General features: G+C 43.7%; 1 protein-coding gene across 3 annotated transcripts in view; it reads right to left on the reverse strand.

Moving 5' to 3' along the window:
* MLH1 (mutL homolog 1) overlaps positions 1-16177 on the reverse strand; it is a 49508-nt gene that overhangs the window by 10892 nt on the left and 22439 nt on the right. For all 3 annotated transcript variants that reach the window (XM_080807364.1, XM_080807365.1, XM_080807366.1), the window contains exons 12-13: positions 12486-12862; positions 10746-10894 (exon numbers count right to left, since the gene is read on the reverse strand). In XM_080807364.1, coding sequence (XP_080663490.1) covers positions 10746-10894; positions 12486-12862 — 526 coding nt within the window. The remainder of the gene's footprint in view (positions 1-10745; positions 10895-12485; positions 12863-16177) is intronic.

The following is a 16177-nucleotide window of genomic DNA, read 5'->3' on the forward strand; positions in this document are numbered from 1 at the left end:
GAACAAATGTGCAGTAATGGTCACCAAGTGGAATCTACTACACAGGGAGAGGAAACCAGAGCTATATGTAGTAAGATGGATGAATCCTAGGAACAGAATGTGTGTGTATGTGATATATCTATCTATCTATCTATATATATATGTGTATATATATATATTTACATATATATCTACATGCATACATACACCCCCCCCCAAAAAAAAACCCTTACAGTATGATTCCATTTATGTAAAATTTAAAACTTGCAAACTGAACAATTTTTTTTAGGGCTACAAATACAGGTGGTAAAGCTATATTAAAAAGAAATAACAATCATAAAATCTAAGATAGTGGTTGCCTCTAAGGGAGAAGGGAAATGGATAGTTTAGGGAAAAAGTACCTAAGAGCTTCAAAGGTGATAAACCCCACAATGCTCTATTTCTTAAGCAGGTGTTCACGTGTTTTCTTGTGTAGATCCTATGCATGTATTTCAAAAATATGATTTTTTATTTACCAATATATCTGTGTGTGTGTGTGTGTGTGTCTGTCTGTAAGTAAAAATACCACCACCATAAAGGAGGGTGGAGGAAGAGGGTCTGGAGACCACAGGGAACGGTCTGGGGACAGCAATAAGCCTGTATACCACAGTTTCATTATCCTTTTTTAGCTTAGGCACCACAAATGAATTCTCATATTGTTACATAAGTTCTGTAACACTGTCTGTCCCCCCAACCCCCAATAAAAAGAGGCTTATTTTCTTCATTTTTAGAATGAAGTGTTCCCCTCTGTTCCCACTGGAAACTCAATGTCTCTACAGGATGTACTGCGTAGGCGGGAAATGATTATTTTAAAAGCTGGAGAACATCGAATAATCTTGAATAATGAGGCACTGGAGGAAAGAGAAAGCAGCGTAATCCACTAAAAAAAGGGCCAGAGATTTTTCCACACAGATCTTTCACGGAACCCTCTGCCGCAGCCTAGCTACCGAGGAGCAGCCCTGCCAGCTTGGGCAGGGGAGGGAGGAGGTGGCTGCTGGCTCAGAGTGGGGCTGCCACAGTCGTTCCTTCATCCAGGCGGGCCTCTTCTTCCCTGGGCTTCGGGAGGCTACTTGGACCTCTTCACAACTTCTCATCAGGACCTCAAGGACCTTTCTTGCATCCGTCCTCTACTTCCACAGCATCAGAAGTCTATGGGCACATCCCTGCCATTTTGCCAGCAACAGAATGGGACAAGATCCTTCTGTGCTTCAAAGCCACACCATGGAGCAGAGTTCTCGATGGAGGCCCTGGGTCTCACTCAGGAGCAAGTAAAGCTAAACCCGAAGGAAGTGCGACAGGTCCTCTAGTTCTTCATGGCCTCATGCGGAGTAGGAGCTCGGTGCCAAGCCAGACTGCCTTACAGAAACCCCCATGTGCACGGCCTCTGGCTGTCGTCGGAGATGATCCAGAACCCGTCCCCGGCAGGTCTCACCCTGTGCTCAGCTGATGTGGCCTTCTACCTCTGTTATAGAATATCTTCCATTTTACCTGATGTTATCACCAGTTACTAAACACTCCCCACACTTCCACGGTATCCTGTATAGCAGCCGTCCAGGCTCATTCACCTCCCACCTCTGCCTCAGGGCCTGGCACCAGGCATTTTGTGCAGAGAACATACTCGACAAATGTCTGCCAAGCTGATCTCATGCACCAGAAGAAACGATGACCTGGGGACAAGCCATATAAAAATATGAACACTGATACCCAGGACTGTTCCTCAAATAAAATAAAATAAAATAGTGGGTAAAATGTTATATACATTCACATTCAAATGATAGCAAAAAAATTACAACATTCCTTGTCCTCATTAATTAATAGATCAAAATGATGGGAGTCACAAGTCATTGCTAGTGACTTCATTCATTTTGTGAGTAAATTCAGTCATTACTAATCTGAGATGAGCCTAATTCTGTGGAACACCTGAGTGGATACTGGACAAAAATTACCCTCATTTGTTGACCAAACGTGCACCCACCAGAGCTGCTGACTCAAGAGAGTTGCCTGACCAAGTGTTCGACTTTCACATCCTTTAGAAGAAGGAGTCACCTTCCTAGTTTCTTCTAAGAGACCAAAATACTCCCAAAATTAAGTGGGTGACCCTGTTCTATTCACCAGTCTCATATATATATTTTCATTTTTATATATTTTTTTTATTTAAAAAAATTTTTTTTTCTGAACTTCTTTTTACCTCCTTTCTTCCTCCCATGATTTGGGGTCTCTTCTGATTTGGTCAAAGCACATTTTCCTGGGGTCTTTGCCACCGTTTTAGTATTTTATTTGCTCCTTCATATATTCTTATGTGGACAAAATGACAAGGCGGAAAAACTCACCACAAAAAAAAGAACAAGAGGCAGTACCGAAGGCCAGGGACCTAATCAATATGGACATTGGTAATATGTCAGATCTAGAGTTCAGAATGATTATTCTCAAGGTGCTAGCTGGGCTTGAAAAAGGCATGGAAGATATTAGAGAAACCCTGTCTGGAGAAAGAAAAGCCCTTTCTGGAGAAATAAAAGAACTAAAATCTAACCAAGTTGAAATAAAAAAAGCTATTAATGAGGTGCAATAAAAAATGGAGGCTCTTACTGCTAGGATAAATGAGGCAGGAGAGAGAATTAGTGATATAGAAGACCAAATGATGGAGAATAAAGCAGCTGAGCAAAAGAGAGGCAAACAACTACTGAACCACAAGGGGAGAATTCGAGAGATAAGTGATACCATAAGACGAAACAACATTTGAATAATAGGGATTCCAGAATAAGAAGAAAGAGAGAGGGGAGCAGAAGATATATTAAAGACAATTATTGGAGAGAATTTCCCTAATATGGCAAAGGGAACAAGCATCAAAATCCAGGAGGCACAGAGAACCCCCCTCAAAATCAGTAAGAATAGGTCCACACCCCATCATCTAATAGGAAAATTTACAAGTCTTAGTGACAAGGAGAAAATCCTGAAAGCAGCCCGGGACAAGAAGTCTGTAACGTACAATGGTAAAAATACTAGACTGGCAGCAGACTTATCCACAGAGACCCGGCAGGCCAGAAAGAACTGGCATGATATATTCAGAGCACTAAACGAGAAAAACATCAGCCAAGAATACTATATCTGGCTAGGCTATCATTGAAAATAGAAGGAGAGATAAAAAGCTTCCAGGACAAACAAAAACTAAAAGAATTTGTAAACACCAAACCAGCTCTACAGGAAATATTGAAAGGGGTCCTCTAAGCAAAGAGAGAACCTAAAAGTAACAGACCAGAAAGGAACAGAGACAATATACAGTAATAGTCACCTTACAGGCAGTACAGTGGCACTAAATTCATACCTCTCAATAGTTACCCTGAATGTAAATGGGCTAAGTGCCCCAATCAAAAGACATAGGGTATCAGAATGGATCAAAAAACAAAACCCAGGGTACCTGGGTGGCTCAGTTGTTGGGTGTCTGCCTTTGACTCAAGTCATGATCCCAGGGTCCTGGGATCGAGCCCCATATCGGGCTCCCTGGACTAAGGGGAAGCCTACTTCTCCCTCTCTCGCTCCCCCTGCCTGTGTTCCCTCTCTCACTGTCTCTGTCAAGTAAATAAAGTCTTTAAAAAACAAACAAAACAAACAAAACACCAAAACCCATCAATATGCTGTCTACAAGAAACTCATTTTAGACCCAAAGACACCTCCAGATTTAAAGTGAGGGGGTAGAAAACAATGTACCATGCTAATGGACATCAAAAGAAAGCTGGGGTAGCAATCCTTATATCAGATCAATTAGATTTTAAGCCAAAGACTACAATAAGAGATGAGGAAGGACACCATGTCATACTCAAGAAGATCTAACAATTTTAAATATCTATGCCCCTAACACGGGAGCAGCCAATTATATAAACCAATTAATAACAAAAATCAAAGAAACACATCAACAATAATACGATAATAGTAGGGGACTTTAACAGTCCTCTCACTGAAATGGACAGATCATCTAAGCAAAAGATCAACAAGGAAATAAAGGCCTTAAATAACACACTGGACCAGATGGACATCACAGATATATTCAGAACATTGCATCCCAAAGCAACAGAATACACATTCTTCTCTAGTGCACATGGAACATTCTCCAGAATAGATGACATCCTGGATCTTATATCAGGTCTCAACTGGTATCAAAAGATTGGGATCATTCCCTGCATATTTTCAGACCACAAGAACTTAATCACAAGAGGAAATTTGGAAAGAATCCAAGTACATGGAGACTAAAGAGCATCCTTCTAAAGAATAAATGGGTCAACCAGGAAATTAAAGAACTGAAAAAATTCATGGAAACAAATGATAATGAAAACACAATGGTTCAAAATCTGTGGGACACAGCAAAGGCAGTCCTGAGAGGAAAATATATAGCGATACAAGCCTTTCTCAAGAAAAAAGAAAGGTCTCAAATATACAACCTAACCCTACACCTAAAGGAGCTGGAGAAAGAACAACAAAGAAAGCCTAAACCCAGCAGGAGAAGAGAAATCATAAAGATTAGAGCAGAAATCAATGAAATAGAAACCCCAAAAATATAACAGAACAAGTCAACGAAACTAGGAACTGGTTCTTTGAAAGAATTAATAAGACTGATAAACCCCCGGCCAGACTTATCAAAAAGAAAAGAGAAAGGACCCAAATAAATAAAATCATGAATGAAAGAGGAGAGATCACAACCAACACCAAAGAAATACAAACAATTATAAGAACATACTATGAGCAACTATACATCAGCAAATTTGACAATCTGGAAGAAATGGATGCATTCCTAGAGACATATAAACTACCACAACTGAACCAGGAAGAAACAGAAAACCTGCACAGACCCATAACCAGTAAGGAGATTTAATCTCCCAACAAACAAGAGCCCAGGGCCAGAGGGCTTCCCAGGGGAATTTGACCAAACATTTAAAGAAGAATTAATTCCTATTCTCCTGAAATTGTTCCAAAAAATAGAAATGGAAGGAAAACTTCCAAACTCATTTTATGAGGCCAGCATTACCTTGATCCCCAAACCAGACAAGGATCCCATCAAAAAAGAGAATTACAGGGCGCCTGGGTGGCTCAGTGGGTTAAGCTGCTGCCTTCAGCTCAGATCATGATCTCAGGGTCCTGAGATCGAGTCCTGCATCGGGCTCTCTGCTCAGCAGGGAGCCTGCTTCCCTCTCTCTCTCTCTGCCTGCCTCTCTGCCTACTTGTGATCTCTTTCTGTCAAATAAATAAAATCTTAAAAAAAAAAAAATTACAGACCAATATCCTTGATGAACACAGATGTGAAAATTCTCACCAAAACACTAGTCAATAGGATCCAACAGTACATTAAAAGGATTATTCACCATGACCAAGTGGGGTTTATTTGAGGGCTGCAAGGTTGGTTCAACATCCGCAAATCAATCAATCTGATACAATACATTAATAAAAGAAAGAACAAGAACCATATGATACTCTCAATAGATGCTGAAAAAGCAACTGACAAAGTACAGCATCCTTTCCTGATCAAAACTCTTCAAAGTGTAGGGATAGAGGGTACATACCTCAATATCATCAAAGCCATCTATGAAAAACCCGCTGTGAATATCATTCTCAATGGTGGAAAAACTGAGAGCTTTTCTGCTAAGGTCAGGAACATGGCAGGGCTATCCACTATCACCATTGCTATTCAGCATAGTACTAGATGTCCTAGCCTCAACAATCAGACGACAAAAAAAAAATAAAAAAAAAAAAAAAAAAATTAAAGGCATCCAAATCGGCAAAGAAGAAGTCAAACTATCACTCTTTGCAGATGATATGATACTATATGTGGAAAACCCAAAAGACTCCACTCCAAATCTGCTAGAACTTGTACAGGAATTCAGTAAAATGTCAGGATATGAAGTCAATGCACAGAAATCAGTTGCATTTCTTTACACCAACAACAAGACATAAGAAAGAGAAATTAAGGAGTCAATCCCATTTACAATTGCACCCAAAACCATAAGATACCTAGGAATAAACCTAACCAAAGAGGCAAAGAATCTATACTCAGAAAACTATAAAGTATTCATGAAAGAAATTGAGGAAGACACAAAGAAATGGAAAAATGTTCCATGCTCATGGATTGGAAGAACAAATATTGTGAAAATGTCTATGCTACCTAAAACAATCTCCACATTTAATGCAATCCCTAACAAAATCCCATCCATTTTTTCAAAGAAATGTATCAAATAATCCTAAAATTTATATGGAACCAGAAAAGACCTTGAATAGCTAGATGAATATTAAAAAAGAAAGCCAAAGTTGGTGGCATCACAATTCCAGACTTCAAGCTCTATTATACTGTCATTATCAAGACAGTATGGTACCGGCACAAAGACAGACACAGAAATCAATGGAACAGAATAGAGAGCCCAGAAATGGACCCTCAACTCTATGGTCAACTAATCTTCGACAAAGCAGGAAAGAATGTCCAATGGAAAAAAGACAGTCTCTTCAACAAATGGTGTTGGGAAAATTGGACAGCCACATGCAGAAAAATGAAACTGGACCACTTCCTTACACCACACACAAAAATAGACCCAAAATGGATGAAGGACCTTAATGTGAGAAAGGAATCCATCAAAATCCTTGAGGAGAACACAGGCAACAACCTCCTCGACCTCAGCCACAGCAACTTCTTCCTAGGAAGATCACCAAAGCCGAGGGAAGCAAGGGCAAAAATGAACTATTGGGACTTCTTCAACAAAACCTTTTGCACAGCAAAGGAAACAGTTAACAAAACCAAAAGACAACTGACAGAATGGGAGAAGATATTTGCAAACAACATATCAGATAAAGGGCTAGTATCCAAAATCTATAAAGAGCTAATCAAACTCAACACCCAAAGAACAAATAATCCAATCAAGAAATGGGCAGAGGACATGAACAGACATTTCTGCAAAGACGACATCCAAATGGCCAACACACACATGAAAAAGTGCTCCACATCACTCGGCATCAGGGAAATACAAATCAAAACCGCAATGAGATACCACCTCACACCAGTCAGAATGGCTAAAATTAACAAGTCAGGAAATGACAGATGCTGGCGAGGATGCGGAGAAAGGGGAACCCTCCTACACTGTTGGTGGGAATGCAAGCTGGTGCAACCACTCTGGAGAACAGCATGGAGGTTCCTCAAAAAGTTGAAAACAGAGCTACCCTACGACCCAGCAATTGCACTACTGGGTGTTTACCCTAAAGATACAAATGTAGTGATCCAAAGAGGCACGTGCACCTGAATGCTTATAGCAGCAATGTCCACAATAACCAAACTATGGAAAGAACCTATATGTCCATCAACAGATGAATGGATAAAGAAGAAGTGGTATATATACACAATGGAATACTATGCAGCCATCAAAAGAAATGAAATCTTGCCATTTGCGATGACGTGATGAACTAGAGAGTATTATGCTTAGTGAAATAAGTCAATCAGAGAAAGACAATTATATGATCTCCCTGATATGAGGAAGTTGAGAGGCAACATGAGGGGTTTGGGGGGTAGGAAAAAGGAATAAATGAAACAAGATGGGATTGGGAGGGAGACAAACCATAAGAGACTCTAAATCTCACAAAATAAACTGAGGCCAGGGGGAAGGGGTAGGGAGAGGGTGGTGGGGTTATGGACATTGGGGAAGGTATGTGCTATGGTGAGTGCTGTGAAGTATGTAAACGTGGCGATTCACAGACCTGTACCCCTGGGGCTAATAATACATTATATGTTAATTAAAAAATATAAAAATAGGGGCGCCTGGGTGGCTCCGTGGGTTAAAGCCTCTGCTTTCGGCTCAGGTCATGGTCCCAGGGTCCTGGGATCGAGCCCCGCATCGGGCTCTCTGCTCAGCGGGGAGCCTGCTTCCTCCTCTCTCTCTCTCTGCCTGCTTCTCTGCCTACTTGTGATCTCCCTCTGTCAAATAAATAAAAAAAAATCTTAAAAAAAAAATATATATATATATAAAATTAAAAAAAAAAAAAGGAGTCACCTCCCAGGTGACTCCTCTCAGTCATGTACACACTGCCTCAGCAAATATACCTGCTGAGTCCACCTGCCAGGCCCTCTGCGGACAGCGAGGGCGACGCAGTGCCAGAAACGATCCCTGCACGGACAACACACTGATCGAAGTCACAGAAACAAGCACGACAAGGACCTTTGGTACCAGAAGAGCTTCCCTTACTTCTCTCCTGGGCTGGGGGCACAGTGAGCCCCTGTGGGGAGCAGCTGGGCTGTTGGTATGTTAAGGCAAGTGGCCCACCTCACCAAATCGGGGCCTCAGGGCACTCCCTGCACAGCCTTCACTCGGAAGACAAGCAGCCTCCTCCACCTGGGGCCACGGACATGGGGTACATGGCAGCGGGCAGGAGCCCCAGCCCACTGACATGGAGGCCTGGGCTTCCGAAGCACACGATCGCTCTCAGATGCTCAGCACAAGGGCCCAGTGAAGCCTCCAGCAGTGCTATTGTGCCACAGGCCAGGCCCCAAAACAGTGAACAAAGTCCCACTAGGGAGGGAATGGGGTAGCTGGCAGGAGCTGCCGCACAGCCCGTCTTGCTCACTCTGTTCCCATGTCACAGACACTATGCCTTCTGTGAGACCCGATACCGGCACGTCTAAAACACCAGCCTCGGGGCGGGGATCCTATCCCAAGGGGCACCTGCCCACGCAGGCAGCCAGTTTGTTTAGCCTGAATCCTGGGCCAGCCACCTCGTGTGCAAGCCGTGCCAGTCACCACCTGCCTTTGGCGACATGTGTCCCGGGCCTGTTTCTGATTGCTGGGATGTTCCAACTCATCTGTCCTCTCCCATCCTCTCCATCTTCCACTCTATGTCCTCAACTTCAAAACAGGTAACAGAGCTGCCCTGCCTCCCTCACAAGGCAATTCTAGAATTAAATGGGACAACGTGTACAAACACACAGTTTGGGAACATTTAGAGTCATCACCTGGGCCTCAGCAATGGACGCTGATCCAACCTGACGCAGGTGTGCTTGACACTGCACTGGAAATAGTGCACAACTAGAGAGAAATTTCTCCAAACTCTAAGTAGCCTGTTTTACATAAGGGATACAAACCCTTAAGGAAGACTCAGTAAATTCCAAATCTGAGGGAGACTGTGAACTGAAACTACCGTGAACAAGCCTGCTAAATAAATCAAGGAATAGCCCACCTCATTTACATTGTTTCAAATGCTTTTAAAAGCTCCCAGCTTGAAAGCCAATAAACGGAAGTAAAGACCAACTGGACCAAATCTTTGTGGAAACCAAAATCAGAGGCCAACTGGCAGCTACTTCTACGACTGGCAAGACCTCAGTTACAGAAAGCTTTTACTCCTCCCACGTAGAGATACCTACAGCTTTGCCCACGTGCGGACAAAGGCCCAGAGTGCCGAGAAAAGAGAGAAGGAACAAGGAAAGGCAAACTGAGGCCTTCCTAAATTCGTTCAAACAAGGGGTGATTGGGACAGAGAAAACTGTAAGGGGCCAGCCACTGAGTCGTAACAGATTGGGGCGCCTGGGAGGCTCACGGTTGGTTAAGCACCTGCCTTCGGCTCAGGTCACGGTCTCTGGGTGCTGGGACAGAGCCCCACATGGAGCCCCACATGGAGCCCCGCACTGGGCTCCCTGCTCAGTGGAGAGTTGTCGTCTCCCTCACCCATCGCCCCTCTCCCAGCTTGCGCACACACACTCTCTCTCTCTCTATAAAATCTTAAAAAAAAAAAAAAAAAAAGAAGGTGGAGGATTAGTGTGAAAAGTGCTAACCTGCTCCGTGGCTGCTCAGGACTTTATAGGCTAATCTAGGTTGTTGTAGTTCAAGACACGGTGCTGGAACATAACTATTTTAATCAGGAAATGTGTTAGAGCTGAAACGTGGAAAGGCCGTGACTAAACCGTGTAGACTCAAGTGCAGAGCTGCTGTCTGGAGCCTGAAGCTGCGCCGGCTACACTTGGAGCATGACTGTCTGACTCCTCTGGTGCGGATGGCTCTTTGGGCCAAGCCACTGTTCTACTTACTCCTCAATCCCTGCTCAGCTGGGGCCACGACTAACTCCCTTTAATTCCTAAAACCATGTTAGCTGGTTTTGAAGTGACAGGGACCAACGCGGAGCTCTATATGCAAGTATTCTGAAAAGCTCTTTCTGAGGAAAGTGATATTGATTTATGGCTTTGTCTTCGGCATATAAAAATATCTACTGCCTCCTCACTCTGTAAACAAGTGTTTTGTGTTTTATCTCTAATCAGCACAATCATTTTCAAGGGTAAAATTAATCCCATTTTAGAGATGAGGAAGAAATGAGGCACAGCCAGCATTAAGTCACAAATCCAAGGTCACACAGCGGAAGTGGTAGTGCCAGGATATCCACTCGGGGCCCTGTGCCCCACTCAGGCCACAGATTAGAATCTTGTATCATAGCACTTTCAGCTAAGAAACAAACTCAAGATTATGTAGATGACTCTTTTACTCTGGCTGTTAGGGTTCAGTGAGAATATCGATCAATTATAATTAGAACCAGAGAATACTTTTTCCCCTTCCCTCCCAGTTGAAAATGGTCTTTCAACAGCTGCTGCTGCAGGTGAGGGAAGGGAGGTGTGCTTGGCATGCCGGAGGAGCCACCCTACCATCAACACTTTCTGCATTTGCTAAAACTTGACCTTAGCAGTTCTGGCCCATAGGCCCCAAAAGACGTTGGCACTTACGTACTCTCATGTCCCCGTGCGTTAATTTCTTCCTGGAGGCTCAGCACACTGGTGAGGTTGATGATCCTCCGCCGAGGGGTACACGCTGCTGTCATTTCCTTTCGGGAATCATCTTCCGCCATTTCCACATCAGAGCTTTCCCGGGGCCTCTTTCTGCAATGAGGGAGCCGCAGATCATGACTACCCTTGAAAACTGGTTTTAAGTCAGCCAAATTTTGTGTATTGCATTTTGGAAAGGGGAGCAGCATCTTGTGCTGGCTCTGCACATCTGGGGTGGGGTACTTGTGCGGGCAGCAGACTAGTAAGATCAGTCTGTTCTCTGGCACCCCACAGATCGGATGACCCTGAGGCCCCAGCAGCCAGCCCCTGTGCACAGCAGGACTCTGGAGTCACCTGCCCTGTGCAGCTGCAGGGCCCTGCACATGTACGCCCACCATGTCCTGCTCGTTCAGTCCTCCATCAGTTACAGTGCCAGCTGCACGTGACCACGCACCAGACAGACAAAGTGCTGGCCACCGCCATGCTTACTTTCCAGCTGGGGAGTCAGAAAGCCACAGAAGAAGGATCATTTGAAGCAGCAGAAAATGCTAAGAAGAAAATAAACAAGGTAACAGCTTGAAGGGGCAGTGAGAGGGCCTCTGGAAAGAGGGGATGTGTGAGGCAGTCTTCCCAGGCCCTGAGCACAGGGAGAACAAAGTGGGGGAGCTCAGGCAGTTCAGGCCAGCCACAACGCAGTGTGGATGAGCACCCTACAGGAGAGGGAAAGTGGGGGGCTAAAGGGGGGGCACGGCAGGTATACCCAAGTGCAAGGAGGAAGCACTGGTTTTCAGCTGAGGAGTGATACAATCTCATTTCTGGTGTCAGAGATTTCTTTCGACTGCTATATGGTGAAGAGCTAGTGGTGTTACCTCCCCTGGTGACAAAGAGACATGTAACCCTGCCCTGCATGAAATGAGATCATGTACGTGAAGCATCTGACACAGACTGGGCTCCCTCACAGGTTGTAGCACCCTTGAGGATTCCCTGGAGACAACCCTACACGTCATCTTGCTAGACTGACTTGGTGATGACCAAACCGGAGTCAAGTAACTCATCCAAAACCCGATGGCCACTCAGCCCTGGGGTTTTGGGGGCCAGCTGCCATGCAGAAGCGAAGCCCTGGGCGAGCGCTTTCACCCCAAGCCTGCTGGGGAAGGAGCATCAGCCTGGGCTCCCTGGCTCAGCGCCGGGCCCCTGATAGCCTGTGGAGCGTGTCCGGGGGAAGGCAGGGAAAGGACAGGCACTGCTGCCATCCACCTTCTTCCACTCTCATGGCCAGCCCTTGGGCCTCAGGGCCTTCATAAGTTGAACCAAGAAAACGTGTTGTTTCTGAGAGGAGTGGAAGCAGCTTTGAGTGGGATGAGGGAGAATCCTCTGGATATTTTAGGATTCTCTCTAGCCACCTCTGCTATTGAGGCATTATCAAAATCCTCTACTAAAAATAAAAGATAAATCTTACTTTTTTCCTGATGTGTGTTTAACTCACACTTGGAACCATGGACTTTTAAGATATCTCAAAGGCCACTAAGTGGGGGACTCTCAAGCCATGGTCAAAGGCAGAGGGCGCATAAGGCAGAGCAATGTCCCACTGGAGGCAGGGCAGGTCAGGCAGAGAGAAGCAGCAGGTGGTTCATGCCAAGTCAAGCCAGAGGTGGTTTCAGGAAAGAAAAGCAGAGGCAGGCTGCACTCCTCCCCAAGTCCATACCTGGGGTTGCCCGGGCTGGAAGGGGGACCTCTCTTCTCTGACATTTCTGAAGTCCCCTCTGTTGCATCTCCCTCTGTGCCCTGATTTGTGGCAGACGCTTGAGCAGGCTCTGGGAGTTCAAGCATTTCCTCATCTTGCTGTCCAGGCCTGCCACTGGAAGCATCGGTCCTGTCTTCTGGAACAATGGCCTGAGGCTGACTGGATAGAGCCTTGCTCATGGGTTGCAGAAAGGCATCAAGCTTCTGTTCCCGTGAATCTGTGCGGACCATCTGGTGGGCATAGACCTTGTCGCCACTTCCAGAAGCTGATGAGGGGGTCACACCTGTTGTGGATTTAACCACCTCCCCAGAGGGGCCAGCAAGACCTGGTAGTAAAGTCTATGTCAAAAAAGAAGGTAATGGGTTAAAAAATTTTTTTAAAATAAGATTCCTAGCCACTGTGATTTTTTAAGCTCAATGGCATTTATATGATATATGATTCACTTTACGTTTTTGCTGAACCCTTCCTATATGTTTCAATAAAGTAGAATCCATCTGGGAAGAAGAAAAAAAAGAAGGCAGCAGTGGGACAATTCAGAATATGAAACCAGTAAGTCCAGGTCCCAGGGGCGCCTGGCTGGCTCAGTGTGCAGAGCAAGCAACTCTCAATCTTGGGGTTGTTAAGTCTGAGCCCCAAACTGATTGTAGAGAATAGTTAAGAAAATAAAATCTTTAAATGGTGGTGAGGGGGGAGTGCACAGAAAGTCCAGATTGCAAAGTGGAGCAACACTGGAGAAAGAAACTAGAACCAGGTTTAATCATCATCACCGAAGTATTAATATAGAAGCAATACTGACCAAAACTGGAAGTTTAAAAGATACACCAGTAAAAATACAAAAATTCAGAAAAATCCTTATAATTTTAAAATTGTTTTGAAATGGGGAATATTAGCGCAAAGTTCTCATATTTTTGTCTTTTTTTTTTTGCTGCCATAAGAGGATTTCATTTTTTTATTGAAGTAAAATATACATAAAAGTTATCACTTAACCATTTTCAAGCATACAGCTCTGTGGCATTAAGTACATCACATCATTAGACAACCATCACCACTATCTATCTCTAGAACTTTTTCAATGTCCCAAACTGAAACTTTGTACCTATGAAACGGTAACTCACCATTCTCCCCTCCCCACCAGCTTGTGGCAGCCACTGTTTTGTCTGTTTTTAGATATACACATTTCCTAACTCTGTCCACTGGAAAGGCCTGAAGCCAGTGACCACTCACCAGGAATAAGGAACCCCCGACCCCAGATTTTAGTCTCTAAATACCATCCACACTAAAATAAACCAGAGTTCCTTGGAGAAATGGCCAATTCCAGTGCCTGGGCTGGGAAAGTAGAGATTGAGCCTACAACATCTTTTCTTGCCAGAAACAAGGAAACCATCAAAGACTAATGGAATTGAGTCAAAAGGACAAGAGCACCAGTTTGAAGGGGTTTGTTGGTCTAAGATGGGGTAATTTGAGGATCCAAAAGAAAAATGACTGTAATTAACTAAATTATATTGCTTTGTTAACAGCTATCATAAAATATTAAGAGAAAAAGAAAAAGATGGGGAGGGAAAGAGAAAGACAGAGAGGACAAAGTCATTAAACATCACTGGAGATTGCTAGGACACAAACACATTCCTTTGCAAACTGGTAAGTAAAGTGACAGAACTCAGCATTTACCCTTACTTTCTAGTGTGAACTGTATTTCAGGATAACCAAAAAGCTCTAACAAATGAGGGAAAGTTATTGTATACAGAAAAATTATAATGAATTAACAGAAAAAATGACAGAATCAGAAAATCATAATCTTGCAATCTTAGTGAAATAACTGATTCAGGTAATGGTCGTCAATGAATGGTGAAACCATTAAGCTAAATATTCCTGGGGAACTTGACAATGAAGAAAACAGGCTGTTACCAGCTAAACCCACAGATGAGCCTTATCACCAAAATGACACAAGTCAGTATGCGCCTCCTGCTGGGGTGTGACAGAAAGTACATGGCATCATCTATCAAGAATTCTCACACAGGGGCGCCTGGGTGGCTCAGTGGGTTAAAGCCTCTGCCTTCGGCTCGGGGCAATAATCCCAAGGTCCTGGGATCAAGCCCCACATCGGGCTCTCCACTCAGCAGGGAGCCTGCCTCCTCCTCTCTCTCTGCCTGCCTCTCTGCCTACTTGTGATCTCTGTCAAATAAATAAATAAAACCTTTAAAAAAAAAAAAGAATTCTCACACAGAAATCTCATTCACAAATCTGAACGTAATCATACCAGTTCATAGGAATTCCCAGTTTACAGGAAATGTGGAGGATTAGAACAAGTTAAATGATACTAAGAAGAAACAATCAGCCAAACAGAAATGTGCATTTTTCCACAGGAAGCCTTCAGAATAAGCCAATAGGAACAACAAAAAAGAATACAGATTTAAAAGAGATTTAAAAGACAACATCTAAACTTGGGGAGTGGAACTTAACCTAATACATACTTGAATGAAGCTACTTTATAAAAGGATCTTTTTTGGACAGTTGGGACATTTGAATATGGACTAGATATTAAATGATAATATCATTAATTTTGTTATGTATAAAAAAAGACACTGTAATTATATAAGGAAAAAATATTTTAAAACGCATAAAATACTAGGGACAAAAGTAAATGCCTGAAATGCAATTTAAAATATTCTCTTCCCTTCAGGTGCCTGGGTGGCTGAGTCAGTTAAGCATCTGACTTTTGGCTTCAGCTCAGGTCATGATCTCAGGTTCGTGGGATCGAGCCCCCATCCCGCTCCGTGCTCAGTGTAGAGTCTGCTTGAGATTCTCTCTCCCTCTCACTGCTCCTCCCGTTTGTGCACGCTCTCTCTCTAAAATAAATAAATCTTTTGAAAAGCAAGCATACTTCACATCACTTGCCATCAGGGAAATACAAATCAAAACCACAAGGAGATACCACTTCACACCATTAGAATGGCTAAAATGAAGACAGGGAACAACAAATGTTGGCGAGGATGCGGAGAAAGGGGAACCCTCTTACACTGTTGGTGGGAATGCAAGCTGGTACAGCCACTCCAAAAACCAGTATGGATGTTCCTCAAAAAGTTAAAAAGAGGGGCGCCTGGGTGGCTCAGTGGGTTAAAGCCTCTGCCTTTGGCTCAGGTCATGATCCCAGGGTCCTGGGATCGAGTCCCACATCGGGCTCTGCTCAGCAGGGAGCCTGCTTCCTCCTCTCTCTGCCTGCTTCTCTGTCTACTTGTGATCTCTATCTGTCAAATAAATAAATAAAATCTTTAAAAAAAAAAAAGAAGTTAAAAAGATAACTTCCCTAAGATCCAGCAACTACACTACTGGGTATCTACCCCAAAGATACATATGCAGTGAAAAAATGGGGCACATGCATCCCAATGTTCATAGCAGCAACGTCTATAACAACCAAACTGTGGAAGGAGCTGAGATGCCCTTCAACAGATGAATGGATAAAGAAGATGTGGTTCATATACACAATGGAATATTACTCAGCCATCAGAAAGGATGAATACCTACCATTTACATCAACATGGATGGAGATTATGCTCAGTGAAATGAATTGATCAGAGAAAGGCAATTATCACATGGTTTCACTCATATGTGGACTGTAAGGAATAGTGCAGAGGACCACAAGAGAAGGGAAGGAA

The sequence above is a fragment of the Martes martes genome (genome assembly GCF_963455335.1).
Source record: "Martes martes genome assembly, chromosome: 1".
In the NCBI taxonomy this organism is placed as follows: Eukaryota; Metazoa; Chordata; class Mammalia; order Carnivora; family Mustelidae; genus Martes; species Martes martes.